This window comes from Buteo buteo, chromosome 7, assembly GCF_964188355.1.
Source record: "Buteo buteo chromosome 7, bButBut1.hap1.1, whole genome shotgun sequence".
NCBI lineage: Eukaryota > Metazoa > Chordata > Aves > Accipitriformes > Accipitridae > Buteo > Buteo buteo.
This window is the reverse complement of record NC_134177.1, coordinates 35,207,877-35,234,826: the sequence shown is the minus strand read 5'-3', so window position 1 is coordinate 35,234,826 and position 26,950 is coordinate 35,207,877. Positions and strand designations below refer to the sequence as shown.

At 51.5% G+C, this 26,950-nt stretch overlaps 1 protein-coding gene across 1 annotated transcript in view; it reads left to right on the top strand.

The window, feature by feature from the left end:
• RNF43 (ring finger protein 43) overlaps positions 1 to 26,950 on the top strand; it is a 58,348-nt gene that overhangs the window by 28,820 nt on the left and 2,578 nt on the right. Inside the window, exons 2-8 of the mRNA XM_075033322.1 lie at positions 13,157 to 13,279; positions 17,630 to 17,704; positions 19,029 to 19,160; positions 19,687 to 19,788; positions 20,454 to 20,609; positions 21,212 to 21,314; positions 21,781 to 23,313. Coding sequence (XP_074889423.1) covers positions 13,157 to 13,279; positions 17,630 to 17,704; positions 19,029 to 19,160; positions 19,687 to 19,788; positions 20,454 to 20,609; positions 21,212 to 21,314; positions 21,781 to 23,313 — 2,224 coding nt within the window. The remainder of the gene's footprint in view (positions 1 to 13,156; positions 13,280 to 17,629; positions 17,705 to 19,028; positions 19,161 to 19,686; positions 19,789 to 20,453; positions 20,610 to 21,211; positions 21,315 to 21,780; positions 23,314 to 26,950) is intronic.

The following is a 26,950-nucleotide window of genomic DNA, read 5'->3' as shown; positions in this document are numbered from 1 at the left end:
GCTGTTTAAACTGGTGCAACCTTGTGTGACCATGTGTTGTGCGTCCTTAAAAAGAGCACATACATGTACGTTGGAAGGGGAAGGCTGTAAATGAGCCAGGACTGCGACCCAGACACCCCATCTTTCGTGCCTCCCGTAGCAGCCGATGAGCTCAGCATCCCCAGAAGCCCGGAGCTGCATTCTTGGCATTCCTGCAGCTCCTTAGATGTCAGTGATGTCATCGATAGCAGCCAGGGAATTGCGGATCCCAGAGGGCCTGAACTCATGTCTTAGCAAGTAAGCGTAGGAGGAACCGATTTTTTGTAGTGTACTGCACTGTACTAGCAAGTTTTATTGAATCAAATCACAGCAAATATATTTGCATCTACATTTCTGTCTCCTGGCAATACTACAACATCCAACAAGAGAGACACTTGTGTCCTTCACCAGCCACTCTCTCATCCCTATTTAAAAAAACTACATCTGAGCAATAAAACAATGGGAAGCCAGTATGGTATGTGATTAAAAAGCAAGTAATTTATTCCTTTAGCGATTCAATTTTCACCCTTATGCCTGGGACCTGCTGACATACCTCATATTTCAAGCACACAATTGCCACCATGTGAAGACATCAGCCTTTCTCTGGAAAGCATCCCTTGGAAACTCTATCTCTTGTCAGCCTGTGAAAGAGACGCTTTAGCATTTTCTGTGCAGGACAAAATGCCTCGTTTTGGGAACATGGGAGCAAAATTTTAACAGAAAATTTCATGCTTTCGTTATCTGGCCTTTCCTACAAAGAGCTTTTGGATGATGGCATACCAGCACTGCTGCAGCCTCCTGGTAGGCATGGGATGCATCAGTTCAGGCTGCCACTGTAGCTGGGAGTTTTAAACCACGGGCTGGACTGAAGCAGAGGTTTTTTAACAATGGTCTGCAGATACCTTGAAGCCATGGTAGCTCAGTCTGCAGATGGTCTAGTGAACAGTATTAAATAGCATTTTATAGCCTGAAGTTCAGTGGTAAGGGGGACCGATGGTCCACGAGGCATGTTTCTGTCTGAAATTGAGATTTTAATTTTTTTTTTTCTACTTGTCTTTAGGAAGTTGCTTCTGACAGAAACTTCCAGGAGCAATGCACTGTGCAAAGGTTAGCTTCTGCTCTCACCAAACCTCCCCAGGTTTCTGTGGGTGCAGGACCGCCGGTAGGATGGAGCCGTCCTCTGCAGCTGCGGTATTTCCTGCCTCGGAAGCAGTTTGCTCTGTAGCCTCAGTGCTGCTTGAATGTGGCTCTGTGTTGCTCAGCTGTAATTAGAGCAGCTTGCCAGTTCTTGATTTCATCCCTTCGTTTCAACGGGATTTCCAGACTTGGTGCAGTTTGCCCCAGAGAGCTGGGGCTTGTTTTCTAACCCAAATCTAGCCAGACCTTATACCTACACCTGCATTTTTCCAGCTACAAATAACAATGGAAGTGATTTTATCTAATCTCCCACCACCTGGTTTGTTCTTGTCCACACTCTTAGGCATGAGTGTGTTGAAAACGCTTTTGGCAGGAGTAGCTTTAAGCTGTGTAACCACCAGCATTAACACAACCACCCAGGCTATGTGTAAAGAACAAGGTATGGATGGCAGCGACCTTGTGCAGGGAGGGAAACCTGGACAGCCAGAGCTCGTGGGCTGTGCGGTGTCCTCCAGTAAAGTCTGGAAGCCAGCACAGGCAAGGCCCTAGGTGAGGAAGAGCCCATCCTGCACGGACCCCTGGGGCACGAGGGGCTTCAGGAACCTCTTGGGTGTTCCTGTGTCTCTGTGTGATTCGGCAGCCAGTCCCCAGGACACCTCGCCAGAGCAGATCTGTGACTTTCTAGCTTGTGTTTCACGATTGAACACTGAAGGCCCCTCCTCTACGCCGGCATTTCGGCGCTGTGCTTTGGAAGGACTCCAGACCAGCAGTGAAGGGCTCTTTGATAATATCTGACGGGCGGGTAAGAATTTTGGGCAGCAGCCAAGGTACACATTGCCTGTAATCGTTAACTCAGTCTGTAAACAGTTCAAACGGCACTGAAGAGGCCGTCAGTTATTACATTAGAAAAAAGCCTTTCATCTCCCCGCGCAGAAGCCAGCCGTACAGTACTGGCCCCTGCTGAGCCAACTGTAGCTGCAGGTCTGCAGGCAGGGCAGGCAGCGCAGGCAGCGCTTGGTCATACAATGAGCGCCGCGCTGAATGCCTGACCTTCAAACCTTCGGCGCTGAAGCAATAACTAAATCATTAGTTTCCTTTTGTTCTGCACCTGGCTGAGGCAGTGGAGCCCAGGGATATTCAAGGGGGAGGGGATCAGGCAACGTTCCCCCCGGGGTGCAGCGCCAGCCGGGAAGGCTCAGCAGGGGTGACTCCTCCACCCCATGCCCATCTCCTGCCTGCAGCTTTTCCCAGGTTCATGTGCAATCATGGCAAATGCCCACGTTTCACTTGTGACCAGGTAAGGCTTCCCCGCACCATTGCTGGTTTCTCCAGAAGTGGCCACAGTGGTGGTTCAGATCCACGTCAGGGCCCTGCAATCTCCAGGCAGTGGTGGAGGCAACACTGCTGCTGAGCTTCATCTTCAGAAGAGTCCTAGAGGATTCCCCAGTCCCCGTCAACCTCGGGAGAGCCCTATGGCCTCCTTCCAGGAGCAGTTCAGCCCTCCTGGAGATGTGTGATGCTTCAGAAGAAATTATGGCATAATCTGCCCCAAGGAGAATTTCCTTGTCACTTTGCTCTTCTAGATCTCTTCTGTCCTTTCTAGAAGAGCAAGGATGCTCTTTCTGGCATCCGCTTTCAGGGCTTTAACTTTGAAACCCATTGTGGAAACTTGCTGGTTGAGGAAACGATACTCCAGTCTCTGCGGTAAAGTGATCTGGATTTGGGTGAGTCTTTGTATCTGGCCCATCACTGCAGAGTTGCTTTTAGGGTCAGAGCTGTCTCCTATAAAGGTGCTTGACGTATCCGTTGTGGAAGACCTCGTATGTCTGTGCTATCCGTAAGTTGGTCCTAAGTGACAATACAGCTTTGTGCTTTGAGTGGTAGGAAGGATGCTGTCTGCAGAGCTTGGGTTTTGCCAGTGCTCTGAGCTGTTGCTGAGGGGGAAGACTTGCGTGACTTCTGTGGAATAGTTTTAACCTCCGAACAACTGTCAGCACAGTGCAGAAGGTCATTGTGTAAGAGGGCCTTGAAGTATGGAGATTGGCGGTGGCATTGGACCCCAGAGTGGGGACAAGTTGAGCCTTCTAAGTTATATGAGATGAGCGGGTCAACATGGGTTGGATGCTGTTCATTGGGTTTTGAATCCAGACTGCTTGCAGCGTGCTTGGAGGCAGCAGGAGTGTGAGCTGTTCTCCCGTGACTTGGGCCAGCTTGCCTTTACTTTCCTTTAGTGGTGTGAGTCAGGGCTGACCAGAGAACCTCCCTTTGCCCTTGATGTTCCAAAATGGATGTGTGGACCAGAGAGAGAGAGAGAGCTTAACCAGACATTGTGATGAAACTTCGCCAAAGATTTCCTTGTTGGCCCATACTATCACCATGGTAGCTATGGTATGAGAAGTGACACTTGCTCCCCCTGTGTTGGACCTCTCTGTCCATAGGAGAGCAAACTTCAGCAGAGCTGTCAGTAGGACGGCAAGGTGTGTAGTGAGAGTTTTCTCCAACACCATGGCCATGCTTGTGTAATTATACAGAAAAGATCCAGACTTAGTGACTCACCTAAACCATTTAACTCTGCACATGTGATAATCAAATAAACATCCCTCTTGGGGTTCAGCACTTCTCTTTGTTGCTCACCAGCTTTGTAATGAAAAGGAGAAGGAGATGCAGTTATTGATTAGGGACTGTTTTGGCGTATCAAACCCTCGGGCACTGCTGACCCTAGAGACGGGCCAAAGATAGGGAAGCTCATGAGCACGTGTAAAGGAACAAGCATAGGAGTATTGCATTGGCAGCTTGTAGATCCTTTGTCTCCTCTCCCACTTCTTGCCACTCCTTCAGGGGACTCCGATGGTTGTCTGAGCTATTCGCACATTGATTGAGATAGGACCTGAGTCTCTCTAAGAATAATGTGTTTGTTATCAGTGAACGTGTTTGTCTGTGACTCACATGTGGGTAAGGTGTGTTTGCTGTTATAACAGCTCTTGAAACTTTATGCAAGTAAATTAAAAAGCCCTATATCCTGATGGCTAAGCTTCATGCCCAGGAGTCATGGAAGCTGCAATTTTTCCTCAGGCCCCTTGAAACACTCTGCCATTCTCTTCCTTTTCCAACCAGCCGTTTCCGTTTTCTTCATAGTTAACATCCACTTCATCTCTCTGCCTCATCCCTGCTCATTCTCCTATGTCCTTCCAGCAGCATCCCACAGCGCTTTTCAGCTCTGCTGTAGCTGCATGCCGGCCTCCTGTACCCTTGGTAGCATCCCCTCATTCCTGCTGCTGTGTCTGTGAGTAGAGCGACAGCTACATAGTGGAGTGATCTTGGTGTAAGAGGGGCTTCTGCTGAGCTGATAGAGCTGAAACGTTAATATAAACTGGGAAGAGCCTCTCTTGTACGGGAATAAAGATGTTCACGCAGCATGAGCACTGGGGGAGACCGGGGGAGGAACATCTGGTGACTGGGGTGTCCCAGCAGGGCAGCGTGGCTGGCAGGAGCATTCCTCGGGCTTGCCCTGTGCCGTGGGAGCACAGCACTTCCCCGCGTAGCAGACTGAGCCTGCTAAGGGCCATCAGCGCTTCGGTGATGCAGCATGGAACTGGGAAGACTGGGGAAGCACACGTGCCCTGTTCCCTCCCAGCCACGCAGAGGTCCCCAGAGGTTTCCCTGGTGCCAGCAGTTGCGACCGTGTCTGTGCTCTGAAACTTCTGTGAGAGGCACCATGCAGGTGCACATCTGGCTTTCAGAGCTGGTACCTCTGCCCTGCTCCTTCCTGCGGCAATCCTATCGCAGGTTCCCCATCTCCGTCTCCTGATAGGTGCCAGGAGGGGATCTTGCCCAATAATTCTCACAGCAAGGTCATTGTTAGCAGCAAAGACAGGGAAGAGGGTAGTAGAGCACTTCCACTTGTGCTTTTGAAGCCTATGAAGGAATACAAACCTATGAAGAAATATAATTTATTTAGCTCAGAGCCTCACTGACAGATTTCAGCAGGGAAGAGAGTGTATTAAGCCAGACACTGATATCCACAAATACAGAAATGTCACTATTCTGCCCTCACGAGCTCGTGCTCTGTGACAGAGACACGGCACAACTGAGTGAAGCAAGCGGGTCAGTGGGGAGTGAGCATCTCTGAACAACAAGCAGACGTGGCATGGTAATGCCCAAGATGCTGTGTACCCTCTAAAGGCCTCTGTGCCTTAAGCTCCTGGCTTATCTCCTTGTGATGCCAGGCTTTTTTCTGTTTTGTTGTGTAGCTCACCTTGAGGGAGCCTTTCCAATGTGGCATTTCCATCCGCTGCAGTCTGCGGCATCAATGCTGCATGCAAAACGCTCCTGGCATGAGCTGCAGCGGTGGCAGGGCTTGCTGTCCTGAACAAAATCACTGCACGTGTCTCCAGGCCCTGTACGCTTCAGTATTGCCCCAATGTCTTGCATGGGTTTACAGCTGCTGGCATGCCTGTGGGAAGGAGGGCAGGAGAACTGGTGCTGGGTCACAGTCAGAAGTCACACAGCTGTCCCCCATAGGTAAGGCAGCGGCTGGCCCTGCTAAGGTTCTGCAGGAGCCCACGGGGTGGAAGAAGCTCTCCTGGCTCTCTGGCACTGACCACAAATCTCAGCTTTATTCTGTTATTTGGTTTCTAGCCCAAATATCTGTGGGAAATGTCTTCCAGTGGGAAGGTGAGTGTGCAGCCCGTGATGCTGCCTGGGGAGTGCCCACGCAGGTGCACCAGATGTGGGGCAAAACCCCCATGGCTGCAGTTCCCCTGCACAGCCCCAAAATGTGCAGCAAAAGGGCAAATACCAAGTGATGCTCCTCTGCAGCTCCCCGGCTGCCGGCAGGCTGGGCTCAGAGACAGCCGGTGTCCACGTCTTTGTATTTAACAGCTCTTTGTAGTCTTTTGTTCCATGAATTCTCCATATTATTCATAATTTTACATAGCTCTAACATATGCCATCTCCACTAAGCTGAAGAATTCTTGTTCATTTAATCTCTTCTTGTACAGAAGTAGTGCCCTCTGTTTAAGATGGAGTCAGCAGGACTTCTTGTAATATTCAAGATGTTGACACACTGCAGCTTTATCTAGTAGATTTTCTTTCTTTTTTTTTTTTTCTTTAATTTTTTTCCGGTAATGTCTAACAGTCTATTTGCCTTTTGACTGCTTGGGGTGATTCAACAACAGTTTCCATAAAACTCCCTGTCATGACTCCAAAATCTTTCCTGTTTCTTAACAGCAAACCTAGAGCTCACCCCTGTGTAAAATAGCTAGATATATTTTTTCATATTTGCATTTTTTAACATATTTTATCAGTCCATCACTCAGTATCCAGTTTTTATATTTTGCAGTTTTAATATTTATGTATTATTGAAAAACTTGGCCACTTCACCATTCCTCTCATTTTCCAAATCCTTTGTGAACATTTGGACAATACAGTTTACTTCTGGAACTGTCCTGGTAAGTTCACTCCATTGTAAAGGCTAACCTGCTTTTTTCCTCTTCTTAGTTCTGGAGATGACCCTGGGTCATACTGCATGATATTCTGTCATCTTCCATAGCCTTGGCCTTGTAGGAGAACAGAAGAGGAGATACCAGTGCACAGCATTAACTGAACTACCTTTACTCCCACACTTACTGATTGTTTTCAGGAACCCCATGGGTCTGTGAAGCATCACTCTCCTTTTCCAAAGCACTGTTAGTTCTTCCTTTCTCTTCCTCATACTGTTTTCTACCACTTTTTTTTGGCAGGGAAGCCAGGATTTTCGATCTGCCTTTCCCTACATCGCTCATAAGTTCTTCAAGTTCAGCTTGGTATTTGCAACCTGGAATTTTTCTGGTATTGTGGTCAATTTAGTGATGAGTTATATGTTGGTGTTAACAGTTCACCAGTTTCATCTGTTATTTTTTGAGAGCCCTCTGATAAATACTATCTTGTCCTGTTCTCTTCTTCTCTTTTCCGTAACCCTTACTGGTTAGTTATAAATTTTTTACGGATACTTCAAATAAATCAATCCTTTTGACTCATCCCCCATGAAGGAAGGGTGTGAAATACTCTATGAGTTCCCTTACAGAGAAAACTGAGGCTGTTAGGGACTTTGCTTCTCCAAGTCCTTTTTTAGCCCTTGTCCCTAAAGACTCTTTCAGAACAGAAAGGGGAACAGAAATGTTTAAATGCTTCTTGGGCAGGGGGAGCGAATCCTCTCTTTTCCACGAGCATAGTCAATTCAATGAGCATAAATAGGCTTAGACTGCAGCAAGACCAATTCAGATCAGGCTTTAGAAAATACTTTCTGGTGTGGAGGAGAAGGCAGCCCTGCCTGGCTTGCCTGCAGTGGGTGAGGTGTCTCTGGTTTTGGACATCTCGAAAACAGGTTGAGCAAGTGTCTCCGAGGAATGTTTTAGGTCTGGCTGATCCTGCCTTCGGGCAGCAAAGTGGGCTAGATGACCTCTCAGGGTCATCTTTTTTTTCGACTGTTTTCTAAATGAAGCCCCCAAGTGAGAATCGAGCACCTCGCTATGCCTGGCTTTCCCCGGGACCTTTCCACATGCCCTGCACTGCTGCAGGGGTGCTCCTGGCTGCTCTGTACAACCTGTGAGTGGTGCTGGCGTGGTGGGAGGGGCAGGTTGGTGTGAAGGTAGTGGGTCTAGCGGGAATAAAGTGGCAAAGATGGCAAGGATAAGTTAGAAAAGAGAAATTCAGTATTTTAGGAGAGGAGGTGTGGATGGAAAAGGTAGAAAGGAAGGAGATGCCTTAGGGTAAGGAAACAGGAAAAAAAATAATGCGGTAGCAAGCCCATAGGGATGCAGTGGAGCTCTGCATCCTGCTGAAGGGTGACAGGAGGGATGTGGTGACAGGGAGAGATGGAGTGACAAAGCCAGGGGGTTCACAGGTCTGGTTGACAGTCTTACAGGCAGTGCCAAGGCTAGGGTATGGGCAGAGCTGGCAGGGCTGAATTGCCCAAGACTGGGTCGAAACCCTGTCAGGGAACTAGCTAATCCCAACCCCACCTCTGGGATCCCAGCAGCACAGAGCCAGGTAGGGATCATCCTGGGAGAAGGGTCTGGCAGATCATCGATGCGACTTCCAACAGGGAAGCCCCAGCTGGAGCAGCACTGCGGGATCCAGCGTCAACACCCATCGACGTCCTTCTGCAGATTAGGAGCCCGCAGTAGCGGGGAGTGCTGGTTCAGGACCATGATGGGATTTAGGCAACATGCACAAGAACTCCTTTTATTTTGGATATGAACATACCTCCTCTCTCCAGTGACTGGATTTTGCCTGTCCTTCGTCTACTAGATCAGAAAGGCTTTCTGTAAGAAGAAACGGCTTCTTGGTTGTGGCAGTCAGTGCTACAGAGGTGCCCAGCCCAGCAGAGTGGGGGATGCTCTGTCTGCAGAAACCCATCTCACCTGCTGTCAGTGAGCCCGTCTACAGCCACGTACACAGGGGTCTGGTTTCAGAGGGAGCGAGGGATCCTGACTCTGCAGCCAAGGCCACCTCTTGGGGCATGAGTCCTCTCCCTTGAGGAATCTCACAATACTTGGTTTTCCACATCATCCTTAGATTATTTTTCGAGTCTACTTTTGTCCTGTGAGCACGATGTGCAACCATGATCGCTTACATGAAGTGCCAAGAAATGCGATTGTAGGATGTAGACAGTAACAGCCAGTTCTTGCTGCTTTGCTGCTGCTTGAGGAGTTGCCTGTATAGCATCAAGTGGGAGGAGAGGATGGTAGGAAGAGAGAGAAGAGGTGGTCTGGAGCAGAGACGAATGGAGCATGTCGCTTGGGTGGATGACGCGTGTGTCCCTTGCATGAAGAAGAATCCTCCTGAGCTGCTCCCTGGTCATCTTGTACAGGGTGCTCAGGAAGGCACCTGGACTCTCAGCCTCCAGAGGTGATTAGTGTCTGATGAGGGGCTCGTCACAGAATAATGAGGGGGCAACTAGTCTGCCACAGCTCCATGGGCAGCTGCCCACATGAGGAAGGGTCTCAGCTGGCAGGGATCCTGCGTGGCTGTTGCTCTCCCGGCGCTCTCGGCTGCCTGCCATGCCCTTTGTGGGTCCAGTTGTGCCGGGGCAGGAATGCCGGAGGCAAAGGCCCCTTGCTTGGCCAGGGAGCATGGGTGTCCCAGGGGGAAAGAGGAAAAGACCACCGTGCCCAGTCTTAATAGAAAATCAAAGGGAAGGTTTTGGTGCATGCCTCAGCAGGTCTTTTCCAGATTTATCAACTAGGTCCCCCTCCAGAACAGCTGCCAGCATTTTATATATGCTCCTCATGCTCGTTTGGAGCTGCAGAAGCTTAGCTCGTTACTCTTATTCCCAGTGTTTTTCATTAATGCTGCAATCAGGCCCAGCAATCCTCGTCACAGAGAGGCGGCTCCGTGCTCAGCATGCAGGACTGTCCCTCGCCCTGTAGAGTCACTGCCCCAGGAACATCACAGCACCCCAAGCCATTCCCACCCAGGGTCAGACACAGCTCCAAGCAGCGCCGGGAGGTGCGACTTCTTCCCCGGCGCCGGCGGCCTGGGCTCCTCCGGGCTCTGGGAGCAGCCCGGTGATGGCTTGATAATGCCAGCGGGAGGATTATCTCTGAATTATTAGAAGTATCATGAGACATGCTGTTTGCATTTCCTGTTTTGTGTTTTTCTGCAATTATTAAAATGATACATTAACCAAAAGCCAGTGAAGCAAACAGAGTATGAAAGTAATGGCATTGCTTGGTAAAGCCAGCAGGATCACAGGCACTTCAATGCTGTGTTGGTGGGGGCAGCACCTGCCGTTGCTCAAGTGAAGCCCAGAATTATTTGGGAGCCCTTCCCTGAGTGCTCCCAAGTCATAACAGATTGGATTGCTTCCCCAGAAACTTCAATTTCTAGAGTTTATGGTGCTTGGCTCGGTACAATTGCACTCTCTCTAGCGTCTTTAAGTCCGAATTATATAGCATTTTGACATTTTTCTTCTAATATCACTATGGATTAGAGAGGAAGACTCCAAGAGAAAGATAGATGAGGGACTGCCAGTCCAAGGCACACAGCAGTTCATCAGTGCTGAGGTGCCCTGTGCAATATTTTAAAGTGTAGCAGGTTATGTCTTAGCTCATGCTGGTGGTGCCATCTCTTACACCTTGGTCTCTGAGCTCCTGAGCGTTAGGTGAGAGTCTGGGGTTTGATTTCTTTATGCCCTTGTGACTAGAGGTGTTACCTACCTCAAAATCTAGGCAGCTTGCAGATGTCTGTGGTTGTGGGTTTGTTGTGGTTTTGGTTGGGGTTTTTTGGTGTGTTTTTTTTTTTGTAATCCTCACCATTTTAACTGGCTTTCACGACTTTGTAAGACCTATTCTTGTCTTGTAGCCCAAGACTTAGTGCTACAAAATGTAGCGCTATGATTTTGCAGTGCCTCCTGATTTCGCAGTGCCGGGGTGCACAATTGTGCCTTCGGAATTGGTGCTGGCTTGTATCCCAGCACAGGCTGCACGAAACCACCCCCGTGGCCGCCAGCAGCGTGCCCTGCACTTTTCTAACGGGCATAACCCTGCGACCAAAGGGGCAACCTCTGCAAATTACGCCCCCCCGCCCCCGTGGAAACCCCGATGCCCGCGGGCTCAGCGTAGGCACGGGGGGGGCTGCTCGGGGAGGGGGAGTAGCGAAGCTCTGGTCCCCGGCAGGAGCCTCCGCCGGGCTCCAGCCGGCCTCCGGGGGTCTTCGGCGGCCGCGGCCGGGCTCGGAGCGGCCCCGGCCGTGCCCCGCAGCCCCCCCCCCCCCCCAGGCCCCCGGCCGGGGCTCAGCCCGTGAGCTCGGGGAGGGGCAGGATCCGGCCAAGAGCCCCATCAAGCGGTGGCAGCTCCTGCTGCAGCCCCGGCGCTTGGCCGGAGCTGTTGGGGTGAAGCCCGGCGTCTCTTGGCCCCGGGGGCGGTGGGCTGGGAGCGGGTGGGGAGACGCAGGGCGGGATGCTCCGACCTGCACCTGGACCAGCTCCGAGCACGCAGCCCCGGCCAATTTCGGCACCGTCCACCCCGACCTCTCCGGCCATAGAAGCTCCGACGGGCAGAGCTCTCCTCTGCCCGTACCCAGGAGGGCCGATGAGGCTGTTTTCCATCTCCAAGCGAGCAGCGGTGCTCCCCGTCTCCTTCAGCTTTCAAAAGCTTCCACACAGATGGCTGCGTCTGAGCAAATCGGCTACGCTCCTTTATTGTCAGCAGCGAGAAATGGGCACGGTGCGTCTTTTCCTGAAGGACGTGACTAAAAACAGCCCAGGTGGGTCATGCTCCCTTGCAGGACCTGTTCCTGTGACCCGCTCGGACAATAAAAGGCGACATCAGCATGTCTGAAGTTAGGTGAAATGAGCCCCGTTCTCCCTTGCCCTCGCCGTGGGATTTCTGCAATAAGCAGCTGGCGGGGAGGAGGAAACATCGTCTGGCTGTTCCCAAGCCTGCCCCATTCCCCAGCTCCTGCCAGCCCTGTGCTGAGGGGTGAGCGCTCATCTCTGGGTGCCCTAGGTCCATGCCAGGGTATGCAGCAGCCTGAGGATGGGAGCAACGCCGCCTTGCAGCCCCTGGGGCAACAGGGCCAAGTGCAGACAGAGGGTGAGGAAGGAGTGCCCTTGGTCTGCTCTGACAATTCCTCCCCGTTTTTAAATCTGCCAAGACAACAGCCTGTTTTGCACAGCACTGGGACGTTGTTGCAGGATTACCTGCAGGGTAAGCAAGCCTTCTGGGCATGCTTCTGGATGGACACCAGATACAAAGCCTGCCCTCATCCTCCTGGTTTAGAATGTAATGAGCTTTCTTGCTCGTTTCCCACACTGCTGCAGTAACAAAAGCTGTCCAGCAACCGTAGTATTTACAGGCTTTTCTGTACCATAACCTGTGCGCTTCATACACCACAAGGTAGACATAGAGGAGGAAGCCAGACAGCTTTTTCAGGAGGAGCTTGGAGGCCTCATGTAAGATGATAACAGCTGAATTGCAGTTTCCTTCAACCTCCTGCCATCCATCACAAGATCATCATCCCTCTACTGCTAGATTGAAAAATCAGAGGCAATCCCACACTTTCCAGGCAGGGATCCAAGCAGTGCTCGGTGGATGTCATCATGACAGTGAATGCACAGGAATGAGGTGCGGCCATGGGCAGAAGGGACTGCCCTGGTGGCAGGACAGCCTCACCTCCAGTGGACTTGGCCACCGAAACCCAAACCAAGTGCCACTGACGGGAGCGAGCCCCACAGCCCCACAGCTGTAACATGCTGGGGCACGCTGTATCCCCTTCTGTAGAGGTGTGTACCCAGACCCGGTGCCTCGACCCCATCCTGTCTCAGCTCCCCGCTGCCAGTGGTTTGGCTCAAGCTGAGGAATGTTTTTCCAGGACTCACTGGGGATGTGGTTCTTGGGATCTTTTCTTCTCCTTTCTCATTCCTGGTACTTCTCTACCTGCTTTCAGTTTTTTCACTCCTTTTGGCTTCTCCTCTGCAAATTTATCATAAAGTTGTTGGGTTTGGTGGCTGAGAAACAAGAAGTGCTGAATCTTTGAGGGCACCAGAAGTTTTTGTTGTGGTTGCTTCGTCTTGCCCAGAGCGCTGGCAGGGAGCAAGCTGGCAGAGAGTCCTGTGGCCCGAGGATGCCGGCAGTCCTTGCAGCACCGGGACCTGTGCTGGTGGGATGCTCCATCCCAGAAGTCAAGGGCTGTGGTCTCATGGGCTGCTCTGGCTTTGAATATCTGTGACTTAGACAAAGCCAGACCTGAATGCAGTCTGGGATAGGAACTCCGCCTTTCTCTGGGACATTTTCCTGGTGGACTGAAACTTTGACAGTGCCTTGCTTTTTGTGGCATTCAGAGCCTCACTGACTCTCAGACAAGGCCATGGGATGTAGCACTGGTGGTAATGCCCACCGCCGGGGTGTCCTACGCCCTCTGAGCAGGGCCTTACAGCACAGAGTTTGTGGTGGGCTTGAGTCATCCTTTGCAGTGCTGAGCCCCAAGATCTGAGTTTGCCTTTGCTTTTGTCCTGCAGTCCCACCCATTGTCCCTGTGCAACACCAGTGAGGATGAACACACCGAATCGGGATTCATCACCATCGTCAAGCTTGAACAGCCGGATCGGGATCCCAACCCCTGCCTATCGCTGGCTAACAAGGTAGGTGCAAAAATGCCCCCAGTGGCACCAACCTGGGAAGTGAAACCCGTGGTGCAGGAAGGAGTAAGAGTGGGGGGAGGCAGCAGGGTTGGAAAGAGCTGTTGGAAGGTGGAGAAAAGGACAAGGACAGACCAGGGTCCTTGGGAGAAGGCGTCCTTTGGGAGAGATGCTGTGCCAGCCATCCTGAATACCCACCCCTCCTTATCTTCTGGACTGCCTGGCTTTCTAAAAGGTGTGGATTTTCCCTAACCTGACTGCTCTGGGATGCTCAGACCTTACGCCAGCATCCCATAGGCTTTACTGCTGGGCAGCCTCGTGCCCCTCCTGTTTTGCAGCCTCCCATTGCTTGCTGGCCTGTTGGGAGGATTTTTGTTTCTCCGTGTCCTCTGTCCTGTGGGAAAACATGGACACAGAAAACATCTTCTGTGGCTGTCCTCACAAATAATACTGTAATACTTCACTGGATGAGGCACATGAAGAATCAGCGCTGAGCAATTCAGACAGACACAAACCAGACAAACTAGTGGTGGGACATGACTCGTTAACAGCATGGGCCACTATCTACCCTACCAAGGGTTGGGACATCTCAGAGGTCTTCAGATCAGGTCTCCTGTGAAAGAGGTACCTTAGTGACACAGCAGTTACTGCGTCAAAAGCTGAGGTCACTGGTACAATTCTCTGGTAATAAGGAAGTCAGGTAGGAATGAGGGTCATTTTAAGCCTTAAAATCTTTGTGTCTCTGATAATGTTAGCCTTATCCATGCAACTTTAGCTTTTTCTTCAGTGATTCACTGGGTCCTTTTATTGTCTCTGTACGAAATGTTGTGTTATTTTCCACAAGCACTGTACAAAATCAAGAACTTCTTGTTTAGCTCTTGGCTTTATCTGGATTGCATTCAGGTGATGCTACCCCTGTTGTCTGCTTTCTGCTGGTAGTGACATGCTGGGGATGGGGACAGGGTCCTTTTCTGTCCTCCCTGCAGCTTGGCTGAAGAGGGCAGGTAAAACTTGTACCAAGTGCTTGTTCCTGCACAGCAGGTTTTTTTCGCAGAGGCTGTGGCAACAAAAGCAAGGAAAGGGATGTGATGCTGTGAAGGATTTGCCACCTTGGGGCTGCTTCCCGCCAGCTGCGTGGGCAGCCAGGCAGCAATGCCTATCCCTTTCTGGGCCAGGGTGGAAGCTTAAGTTTGGTTTGCTGCTGCTCTGGAGCTGATGCCAGCTGTTAGCATAAGCCAGCACTGTGTGTGCTGGAGTTATTGATCTGCTATGAGTTAACCCACATCTGGAAAATGGCCTGGCCCCACCTGTGAGTGCTAATGATGCAAGAGGATGGTGGGATAAAAAGCAAACCCAGTGCAGCTTGTGACAGACATGAGAGCAAAGGCTCTGCAGGTGCCTTAGGGAGCACAGCTGGGTACTCCAGCACTCCAGTGTCCACCCAGACATGACCATCACATTATAGTGGTCCCAGGCTGCTGCATCTTACGGGGGGGATGCTGGGGGTGGAGGCAGCAATGGCTGGTTTGGTCAGTGCAGCTACTGTGGAGGATGTTGAACAGGAGGAAGGAGCAGCCTCAAAGACTCATCTTCCACTTAAGTACCTAAAAGGTTTAAAAAATGGTTTGCTAGTTTTGTCCTTAATCTTTGAGTCTCTGATCACAGTACTGGAAGTACCAGTGTGTTATTGAGTCCAGGGATCAGCTGAGGAAGGTCTGCACAGGGAGGACAAGACATGGTGCATTGCTGCACTGTGGTCATCCTCACTAGCCTTGATCATTTCTCCAGGAGCACTAACCCCTCCAAAGCAAATAAACCCCTCAGTTCATTGCAGTGCTCATGACTTGATAGAGTGACAGTTCATTGGCCTTTAGTCATCATTGCTTTGTTACCAGAGCTGAGCCCAACACTGGATTTTGAGATCCAGCTGAACATGACCGGTCACCATCCTGCCTGAAGGTAGTCCTGCTCCAAGATCTCACCCAGGGAGGCTCACAGCTCTTCTTCCCCCTGAATAGGACTAGTTTAGCCATGAAATACAGGCAGATGCTCCTTAAGCTGGCCACATCCCTCGACCCTGCCTTGTACTTTGGTTTCTCCATCCCCCTGCAATTGCTGTCTGGCTGCTTCTCCATCTTCCTGAGGGCTCTGCCAAGCTCCTTCCCTCCAACATCATACAGATCTCTTACTCAAAATCCCTGGACAACACTTCCCCTCAAGAGCAGGGGTGTAGCTGTGGGATGTGGCTGGTGCTCGCTGGAGCAGGAGCCTTGTTTTCCTGGCATGTGTTTCTTGTGGTAGAGCTTTGCATGTTGAATTGCAGTGCTGTATCAATGATGATAAAAATAGCCATGTGCAAAGTGTTATCATAACCTCTGCTTTAGCTGTCACCCAGCCAAGCAGTGCACACAGACAACCCTGTCAGGCCCAGCACGAGGATAACTCCACCAGCCACCTGATGCACTTTTCTGCTTCTCCTCTCTTAAATTCTAGCACTGCTTCAGCATCCAAAGCTAAAACCAGTAGGGAAGGTGTTTGGTCTGCAAGGGGAGAGGGAGGCAAGGAAAATACCTCTGGAATCAAATCAAAAAGTGATTTATTTTTCTTTCTGATGCATCATTTGTCGTTTTTTTGGCGTATTTTTTTCTCTGAGTGAACCATTGATTGTAAGACTGGTTGACAGACTGCTGAAACCTCCTAAATTATCCTGTAAATACATATTTGCACCAAAAGTGTTTCAGTGCTCAAAGAGGGAGGTCAGCTGTACCATGTGGCTGAAGAGACCTGACACAAAGACAGCAAGCACTCAGAAAATGATTGCAGCAAGCAGGTTGTGAATAGCTTGAACTAAAGTTGCGTCCTTTGCGACAGGAATCAGAAAGATGTTGGGAAGAGTCACTTGTCCAGCGTCAGTTGTTCATTTCCCCATCGTTGGTGTCTTTAGCAGGATAAAATCTTTGTAGAGCTGTTCATTGTTCATCAAAGCTTGACTGGCTTCAATGGGTGGAAGTCGCTACCTGAAAGTCCTGTTTCTTCTTCGGTTCTGGCAAACACTGAGGCTTCTTTGATCCCAGGCAGGACCCCAGTCTCTGTTCCCTGCCCCGAGCCTCTGATCCCACTTTTCCAGCTTCCCCATCCGGTATACCAAACCCGAGAGTGTCAAATCCTATCAGCAACTCAGAGCCGTCAGCCCTGCTTCCCTGGTTTTCCCAACCATCTGCACCTCCATTCACATCCTCATCCCTGTCCCCAGACCCAGGCCCCCACCTCTGGCACCCTGCTTCTCCCCAGCGAGGTGCGTGGCGGTGACCAGCACCTGCAAGCGAGGCATAGAGCTGAACCTGCTCCGCCGCTGCTTGCTGCGCCAGGAATGCCCCTTCCCTTGGCTCAGCCGGCACCCCGCGTTTGATACTGCAGCTGGGAAGTGGCGGCACTGACCTCTGGCCCCCGAGCTGGGGTTTGGCAATAGAGTGGGTAAACTGCTGCAGCAACTCCGGCAGCTCCCTGTTTGCACAGGCGCTCGGGGACGCACAGATCAAAGGGCTCCACATGAGTAACAGCAGCCCAGCCCTGCGCTTTGTTCACGTTCCTGTCTCACTTTCACAAGAGGTTGCCTCTGCCTGCCTGGAAGGCTTGAAGGGCTTGGTGGGAGGACGTGGGTGACCCCGCAAGGTACTCCAGGCAGTGTGCTTTGACCTCACCAGGGTGGTATGTATACTCACTTGGGTGGGTCTCAAAGCTGTTCTCCTCAGACCACAGCAACTGGTGGGCTCTGAAAAGCCATCTCACTCCTAATCCTAGACCAGACCTGCAGCCCAGGCATCGCCTGAGTTTCTCCCTGATGAATGTGGGGTACGGGGACCAGGGAGAGCAATGTGTATGGGAGTCAGGCCCATAGACAGCCCACGGCTGGTGCACCCATGGTGGGAAGTGGAGACCTGCGGAGGTTTTTGCTGTCCTGGGACAGGAGGGTTGTGTAGCAGTCAGCAGGGCTAATGGGGCTGCAGATCCCTCCCCAGCAAATCCAGCTCTGAAGCAACGGGGCACATGGCACAGACAGCTGGGGAATTTGGTGTTTAGGTTTATGGGTTGCTGTGACTGCAAGCCCACCAACTAATTTCCCTCCACAACTAGAGGGAGAAACTGTCCATGAACCGCAGAGCTCTAGCAAGAGCAGGAACTGCAGCTCAACACAAGTACAGAAACCAAGGTGTAAGCTATTTTCTCAACCTAAGCAGCAGGTGCTTCTTTCTTCTGTGAAGAGCCAGGGAGACAGATATGTATCCAAATGGTAGATGTTAATACAGATGTACAATACAAAACGTCCACTGAAGCTTCCGTTCTTTTGGACAGGCAAAGCTGGCGGGGGAGCGTGGAGCCCGTGCAATCCTTTTTGACATTACCGATGATGAAAGTGCTGCTGATCAGGTACAAACCCCGTTGATATTATCTGCTACACCCCAGTGCCCCTGTCCATCCCAAAACATGCCCAGGTCAGGACCCACCAGCCACCAACACCACGCAGTGGGAGGTCCCAGAAGGATAACTGCAGGCTGGCTTTGAACGTTGGCTCTTACCCAGCTCATCCATGCACACAGACAGTGCTTTTCTCTTTTGCTCGCTCCGTGGCACGTCCAGATCTCCACATAGCACAAGCAGGCCAGCAGCTTGTGAACAGCACCTTGCTGCTCTTAAAGGACATTGTCTGGTCAATGGAGCTTTTCTGCCAGGACCTGGATGCTTCCTCTTAGGAAGTGACAGATTACCCAGTCTCATCTAGTCCAGACAGCCTGGTGTACCTTAGGGGAAAGATGATTTCTTGAGTTTTCAAGCAAAAGTCACGGCCACCCTGCTATGCTGTTGGTGATATTCCTGCTGCAAGTTTAACATTGGTTTAGAAACCTCCAGAGGTCCCTTCCACCAACACTGCTGTCATCTCTGGAAAGGAATAGGTTCCTCATCGAAATAATCAAGAGATAATGAAAAGCATCCAGCATTAGATAAGAGGACAGATAGGGGAGCTGGTGCCTGAGCTTATCAAAACTCTGGGCTGACTCCTGCTCACTGGATCCATCCCTCATGGTTCCTTCATGCACTTATAACTTAATTTCTGACGCCAGAGAAATGCCGCAGCGAGTGCAGGCCCGTGGGGTGATGCTGAGGTTGCTCAGTAAGGGTATGGGAAGTGGTTAGTGGGTCAGATGGCCACCCTGGTTCGGGTCAGTCTGGAGGAGAGGGCAGACTCGGACACTTGCCGAGCCAGCCTGTGCCAGGCTGCCAGGACCGTGGTGGAAAACTGCTGGTATGATCAGAAACAAGCAGAATGTCCTGCAGATCACGGAAGGAGGAGGGGGAACACTGATGGGTCTCACAGGAAAAGAAGAGGAAGCATCTCTGTAGTGAAGGCAGCACTCGGCAGTGTTGTTGGCAGTCACCATGCGGAAGAGGAGAGACCAAGAACTTTTGCATAGGGGCTTGAAAGAGGAGCACAAGAGACACTGAGCAGTGTCCAGTTGTGCATGAGGAGGCACCATGGAAGGGAATGAAGAAAGACATGCTGAGAAGTTGGTAAAAGAGGAGGAGCTTCCATCTGATTTCATCATAGAGGGATAGTGCAAGTTTGGGAGAGCAGCCAGTCTCTAAAGTGTGTGCAAGAAGCATTTGGAGGAACCAGATGTTCCTGGGGGGGGGTAGGATAGTCCTTGTTTCAGGCTATTCTGGACCATCTCTCACTGTGTTTGCTTCTTTACAGCTGAGAAAGCCCAGAGGTCTGAGTCAGCCTGTGGTTCTGATCAGGGGCCATGATGCTGAGCTTCTCATGGGTGTTGTGAACAAGAACAGAGAGGCCCACGTGAAGATAGAGGTCAAGGAGCCACCAGCTTGGGTGAGAGACACACCATTCCCCCTGCCTTCTGTATCCTCCCTCCCAAGCTGCCGTGCCATGGAACAGGACCTTCCCAAAGATGCTGAGCTTTCCTCCCCAGGGATGGAGATCACAGCTCTCTTTGCAGGAGCTGCCTGTCTGCAGCATTCAGATGACGTGCTGCAAATAAAGGCTCAAAAGCGCTTTCAGCTTATTTAGTTTCTTTTGCTTAAATGTCATAAGTGAGGTGAGGGGATTCCCTGTCTCTTCAGGTGAGAGAAAGCCTTGATTTTGTCATCTTGTGCTACCTTAGACCATGGCCTCTAGGGAGCTGAGATGCTGCAAGACAGAAATTCCGTTCCTGCTGGGATGTGCAGAAAAGACTGAATCCTTTTTCTTTTACCTGTAAAGAGAAAGGAGGTAGAGCTTGGCCAAGGATCATGCATTCAAAAGCTGATGGTCAGGAAGAGATCAGGATTCCCCTGCCTAGCCTTTAATTCCCACCCCTGCCACGCGAGAGTAATTTCTTTCCTGTTTCATCCAACAGCCAGACTATGACGTGTGGATTCTTCTCACGGTGGTCAGCACTGTGGTCGTCATCATTTTGATTTTTGTTGTCCGCACAAAGTGCCAGCTGAACAGGACTCAGGTAGGAATCTCACGGAGCAGATGTGTCTGAGCAAACAGAAACACATGAAGGGCAGGACCAGACACAGTTTGGGAAGGGAAGTGTGCCTCTCTATGAACTGAAGATATGGCCCCATGAGGCAGGAGCAGCCCAGGGACAAGTGGAGTGATCTTGAGATGGGCTGGCAGTGTGCCTCGTGTGGTGGCCTTGCTCTCCTCCTGCCACGCCACCAGCACTGCAGCCTGCAGTCCCAGCACCTTTTGGAGCTTGTCCCAGCACCCAAAGCTGCAGAGCTGGGCCACAAGCTCTTGATTTCAACAGTATTGTCTTTATTGGTAGAGAGTAGAAGATTTAGTATTTTTGATAGAAGCTAACAAATTAAATAATCATCTTTCCAGTGTCAGATGTATTTCCAGATTTGAGAGTACACCATTTGTCCTATAGAAAGACAAGCCTTTGGGGCTCAAAAATCCAGCACTGCTGAGTGATTTTGAATGGCCAGTGCCAGATGTCTCCTGCTGGTGACAAAGCCGACTCTGGCTAAGTCAGGTTAGACAAAAAGTCACTTCTGCAAATACGTACCGCCCCCAAATTCCTGATAATCCCATTCTGAAAATGGAAGGGCGGCGAGAAGTATGGCAATGTAAGGCTGAGCCTCTCCTTAAAGCTTCCTTTCTCCCTGGCAGGACTCCTTGCAGCAGCAGACCATGCAGGCCATTGGGCAGCTGGCCACGCGCAGGTACCAGGCAAGGTGCCGGCAGACGTCGCGATGGGACTCGGCCAGCAGCTGCAGCTCGGCCCCGGTCTGTGCAATTTGCCTGGAGGAGTTCAGCGAGGGCCAGGTAGGCTGCGGGCATGGCTGCTGGTTAGCCACGGCTCTGACCTTCCTGGCCACAGTCAGATTAGAGCTGCAGTGGGAGCTGAGCGGTCTGGCAGGGATGGGAGGCCCTTGGGATGTTTCCTTCATCAACTCCTGAGGGCTGGGAAAGGACCAGCATTGATGGAGGTCTGCCTGCCCCTTGGCCAAAAAAGCCCTGCCCCTGCTGAAGTCACTTGCCTGCAGATTGAGATTCCCTGAAGATGGGTCTCCAGCTGTTGCAGTAGGGTAAAAATACCCATAATACGTCCATGTTGAAATAACGGGTCAAAAGTGGGGTTTGCTTCTCCAAAGCACTCAGCCTGAAACCCTCCTATTTGGGAGGACTAGCACCTCTCTGGACCTTCACACCCCAGAGCTGGATGCAGCAAGCAAAATCGGAGCTGCCAGGCTGCTGCGCAGCCTCCTCCACGCAAAGCTGGGCTGCAGATAGCTCGCCGTTAGACATCTTTTCATCCTACAAGGCTTGCTTCCATCAAGAAGGACCCATCCAGGTCTTGGGAATGGTTCTTCTTGCTCATGCTCCTCCTTGCTCATGCTCCTCCTCTTCTCTCCACCTCTCTCTAGGAACTGCGGATCATCTCGTGCTCCCATGAGTTTCACCGGGAGTGTGTTGACCCCTGGCTGCAGCAGCACCACACGTGTCCGCTTTGCATGTTCAATATTCTTGGTAGGGCTCAGACACAGCATTTCCCGGCCAGGGATGGGCTTGGGTGCAGGGGTCGTACCCAGGAGGTCCATCTACCCTTGGGCAATGCATACATTGGTGCATCAGCAGGAGCGTGCGTCTCCGTGCACGTGGGTGTACAGGGCACTGTGTGCATGGAGAGGGGTCCCCGTGTGTGTGAGCCCCCGCAGTGTACAGCGAGGTGCTGGGCTTGGGCAGTGACCAGCAGCAAGAGGAGGGGTCTCCAGTCCTGGGAGCTGTGGGGAAGGGAGGTGGGATCTGAGGGTCAGGGCAGCAGGGAGGGTGCTGAGTGTGCAGGACCATCAAGACGGTTTGGTGGTGGCAGTGAGTTGCAGGGCACGGATGGGACGTGGGACTGTAGTGGCAGTGCCGGGGAGGCTCGCCAGTGGTGGGACTACTGCAGCTGGGCTGTGGGACGTATGCTGGATGCTCCCTTCTCTCTCCATAGCCAGAGACTCGGTGGACCAGGGCACAGCCGCTGGCTCCAGGCTGGCCCCTCAGGACATGGAGCCTGGACGGCGACTCCACCTTTTCCGCCAGCACCCCGGACATGCCCTTTACCACCTCCCACACGCGTATCCTCAGAGGAACCTCAGGAGCTTTCCCCCGGAGCCAGCCCATGGCAACCCCTTCTTCCACTCTCCGGAGCTCTCCCAGCTGGATTTTGGCACCATCCACTACATGCCTTACAGGCCAGCCACCTCCCTGCTTGCCTGCGGCCACCCGCCTCCCCTGGCCCCGGGCGTGCTGGGCCAGCAGCACCCCAACCCCTCGGCGTGCGGGCAGATGCTGCCACCCCACAGGACTTGTTCCCTCCAGCCCCAGCCCCCCTGCGTGGGGCTCAAGGCAGCCCTGGTGCACAAGCAGCCCCGTGTACCCGCCCTGCGCCGGGGGGTCAGCCATGGCCACCAGCACAACAGCAGCGGCTCTGGGGAGAGCTATCTCACGGACCACAGCGGGTATCTGGCAGACGGGCCAGGCAGTGACTCCAGCTCGGGGCCCTGCCACGGTTCCTCCAGTGACTCCGTGTTGAACTGCACGGACGTCAGTCTGCAGGGCATCCACGGCAGCTGCTCCACGTTCCGCAGCTCCCTCAGCAGCGACTACGACCCCTTCGTGTACTGCAGCTCGGAGGGACCCACCACAGACAACGGCCAGGAGCAGCCGCCGCCGCCGCCGAGGGAGACGCGGCCCAGGTCCGTGGACCTGATGGTGCCTGGAGGTGCTGCTCCGGCCAAGGCCCAGGTGCTCAGCCACGTCCACTACCACCACCACCAGCACCATCACTACAGAAGAGACATGGAGTGTCCACCTGGGCGTGCTGGGCAGGGGCCTGGGCAGCGCAAATCCCGGTACTCTGGGGCCAAAGTCGGCTTCCACGGTTCTCGGACACAAAAGAGGGCCGAGAAAAACCATCACTGTCAGCAGCCTCTGGAAAGCGGCGCTGTGCTGCAGGAGGCAGCTCCGGCAGGACAGCCAGCCTGTACCCAGCCAGGCTGGGAGTCCCCTCATGCCCCCTCCGCTTCCCCAAACAGGTTGGACTTCAGTGTAGATGCCACCAGACAATCGGGAGCAGCTGGCACATCCCCTGTCCCGCTGCCCCCGAGACACAGCTTACAGAGCCGTCATCACCGAAGGAAAAGAAAGTGTCCCCTGGAGCCCAACCCTGCTCTCCTGCCCGAGGACTCAGCCTTGCCCAAAGCCTGCGATGCTCACATTCCTCACGGCCATCCCGCTGGCTACCGCTGCTCGCCCGAAGTCCAGCCTCTGATCCCAAGCGCTCCCCTGCCCTGCGGCTCGGGCTCTCGGCCGCTCTGGAAGTGTTTAGTGCTGCAGTCCGACGCAGAGCTGAAAAAGCAGGAGGAGGGGTTGTCAGGACGGGAGGGAAACTGCACGGTTCCTGCTGATTTCTCAGGGACGGGCAACCCCAGACACAGTCTGAATCTTCACCTTCACTGCCCGTCTCAGCAGGGTAGTCAGGGTAAGTCTGGGGTTTGCCTCTTCTTGCAGCAAGCAGGTGAATAAGGGTGGTTTGCTGAAGGTACTCTGGCCGCCAGTAGACCTGGTGTCTTCACAGTGAGCTTTCCTAGAGGACCACTGACAACAGATGCGTTTCAGAGCTCACCTGTCTGGAGATGATGGCCTGAATGATTAGCGAGTCTGTTAATGAGTGCACCAAACCCTGCAGTCTCATCCTAAAATCGTACAAATAAGGTGGCTATTTTTAACTAAACATCTCTAGCAGCTGGAATATCTCCCAAAGGAAGGGGCAGTGTGTCCTTACATCAGGCTGGATGTCTTACTCGCAGAGTTGTTATCATTAAGGCTTATTGGGCTCTAGTTGTTTTAGCCAGCCCCAGCTAACCGGAATCAACAAGGAAGCGTGCGTGGCCGGTGGTAGTAGGAGAACAAACTAAATGAGTTTATGGATTTGCACATCTCTCATTTCTCACCTGCCTCTGTTGTGTGGGAGTTGCTTTTTAGTGTCTTGGAAATCAGACATAATTAAAGTTTGGCCCTTTGCCTAACTGCTGTACATCTCTCGCTGAGAGAGGGAAAATGCATTTGAGACAAGGCTGTTTGAAAGAACCTAACTGAGTTTAGCTCCCAGGTCTTGCTCTCTCAGGCTTCTCTGAATACAGCAGCCTGCGAGTCAGCACGGGCAGGTGCTGGCTCCGAGCAGAGCCTGGCTCCCTTCCTCACCCTGGCACTGACTCACTGAAGGTCCTTGGGCAAATCGTTTTGATTTAGGTACCAAATACAGATCTAGCTGCCTAATTTCTGTTAAAATGCTGGCTTTAAACTCGTGACTCACCATGCCCATTGTGCCACAGAGATAATAACTTCCTCCACATGCTCGTCTATCCAGCCCTACACCACACCCAGGCTGCTGGTGGTGGAGCATGGCCGAGGAGGCAGCAGGGAAGGAGGAGAGGCTGGATGGGGCATGGTGCTCTGGGCTCCCAGGAACAGATATTTTTTTCCCAGGTGCAGAGGTGCCTGACACTGCAGATAGGTGGTATGGAAGGTTCTTCAAAGGGCCCGGGGGGATGCTGCTGTTTCGGGAGATAAGGAGGCAGCAGTGCAGAGCTGTCTCTCTGGTTTGCAGGTAGCTCTGAGTGCTGATGTCCCCTGAGGTGGAGGTGGTGGGAAGTGATATTGCCAGGACACAGTCCTCCCAGGGTCACAGCAGGGGACCTCCACATGGAGCGAGCCCTCCTGGCATGAGGGCAGGCTGCTCACGAGTTGCTTTGAGCTCCCATTTCAAAATGAAACTGGGAGCACTCCCCAAGCCACCAGAGCAGGAGTCTGTGCACCTAATGTGGGGCACTGGGTGCTGCAGTGTCCAGGGCATTGCAAGGGTCCGTTCTGTGATGCCTCTGTCTCTTTGTAGATGGTCCCAGCTGCCCAGATCTGTGCCTACCTCCTGATGGCATGATGGGGGAAGGCTCTCTGACACCCATCCAGAGCCAGTGTGCTTTGCCAAGCTCACAGTCTTCATTCCCTCTTACCTCTGTTTACCAGTAGCTGGAAGGACCAATGTGTCCGAAAGCAGCGTGACTCTATGTCTGTTTGACTACAGTAGCTTCTGTGGATGCTTTCAGGACCAGCCAGAGAGTCAGAATCTCATTGTAAGATTGAGAAAATACACAGAAAGGAAAGATTTAACTTTGTTAGGAACTGACGACAGTTGAAGAGAGTGGGAGCTCATGCAGAAAAGCCATCAAGCTGAAAACATGTTGGTTGACACAACACAACCTTTGAGTTATAATCACGTTGATTCTTTATCTTAGAAAGGGACTGGACATAAATCAATAGAGAACAAGTAAAAAGAGCAAAGAACAATCTCTATAGACAGTCCCATGTAAGCAGGACACAAAAAAATAGACAAGGAGACCAAGACGGAATGCATATATGCCTCTAGATAAATGTTGTAAGGCTGAAAATATAAGAAGTGGATGAATTAGAAAGCCCAGCTTTAAATTAAAGTTTTGACATAAACTTTTCGGAAACCCAGTTTAAAAAAAAAACAAGCAGTGGGATCCTGTAATTCCCAGGTGAAATTACAGAGAGGAGAAAAGTATGTCTCTTCTGGTGGCATGGGAGGGACACTATGCATTAAGGAGAGCGTAAAGTCCAATGACAAGTAACACAAAAATCCCCAATTGCACCTAAGTAGGAGGAGTATGGTATTAGGGTTATAATACACTGCATTAGCACAGGCTGCAAAAGAGGAGTCTACATATACATGAGAATCTTCTTCAAATAATACTAAAAGAAACAGTCAAAAGAATAAGATGCTTTTGGGCGCAGGGATCATTTAAAGCCCCAGAAAAGGGCTGGCCAAGCAGCAGAGCAGAGAGAGCAATTTGAAGCAAGAAGCCGATCTTCCAAAGTGAAGGTGTGGCTAGACAAAGAAACCAGAAAAGAGTTGGATGCAAAGCTAAGTGCAGAGCCACGGTGAAGCAGGCCAGGAAAGATTTGTATGAACAACTTGTGAAAAAGAGAGAGACTATTAATGCAAACGTTTCCAACTCCATCGGAAGGAAGAAGGCTGCCAGAGGCTCTGCAGGTCCAGGGAGTAACAGAGGTCTAAGAAGGATGTTCAAGGGCTGTAACCACATAGCAGAAGAGCAAACTGAATTTACTGCATTAGTGATCAGTGTGGAACTGCTTGAGGAGGTTCTCACCTTGGCGCATCTTTGTTCATGGCATGGGGTAGATGATCCCTCATAAATCACTAGTTTGAGCATTTCTGAAATGCATCAATAAAGTGGATAGTAACAAATTGCCAGGGCAACAGATCACTTGCCTGGGCATTGTGTAGGGGCTCAAGCACAAAACTGCTAAATCACGAATGTGGACTGCAATCTGTTACCCATGCCCAGAGCCAGAAGGAAGAGCTGAGGGCAATATCAGCTTGAAATAGCTGAAGCAAGAGAATGATGAGCCTGACTTTCCTGCCAAGCAAATTGTTAAAAATTCAAATACAGGGTCTGACTTGTAGGCACATGGCTAAATGTGAAAAACAGGGAAGGAGGCAACACAACTTTTGTAGAGAGATAACGCCTTGCAGATCTTTTAGGGGAATGAAGCTCTCAAAGGACAAAAGGGAAAGTGCTCTCATAGGTAAATAACTCGCCAAAAAAAGTAGGAGGCAAAGTGCAGATCAGTCTTAATGGAGGAAAGTTACTCGGAGAAGGAGGAAAGTCAAATTCTGCAACTGTCTGCACCTTTCAGCAAGTTCATAAATATCCTGGTCAAGGAGAGGAGATAGCAAAGTTTATAGAAGACAAAATCCTTCAGGACTGTCAGCTTTAAAACTGGTGACAAAGCATTACAGAAGGATCTCCTGTTGCTGTGTTATCAGGAATAGAGTGGTGGATGAAATCCCATGTAAGTAGCACAAAATGCCCCACATGAGCAGAACCGCTTCAAAGTAAAAATCAAATTATTACTAGGAGCTAGCTGGGAACAAATGTGGGACAAGCAGAGTGCGCCATGATGCAGCTGCCTAAGTCTGTGATGCTTTCTCAGCTAGCATCCACCACTGATCACCACTTCCCCAAAAAAAGATATAGCAGACTTGGGAGAAGTGCAGAAAGGTATCGGTACAA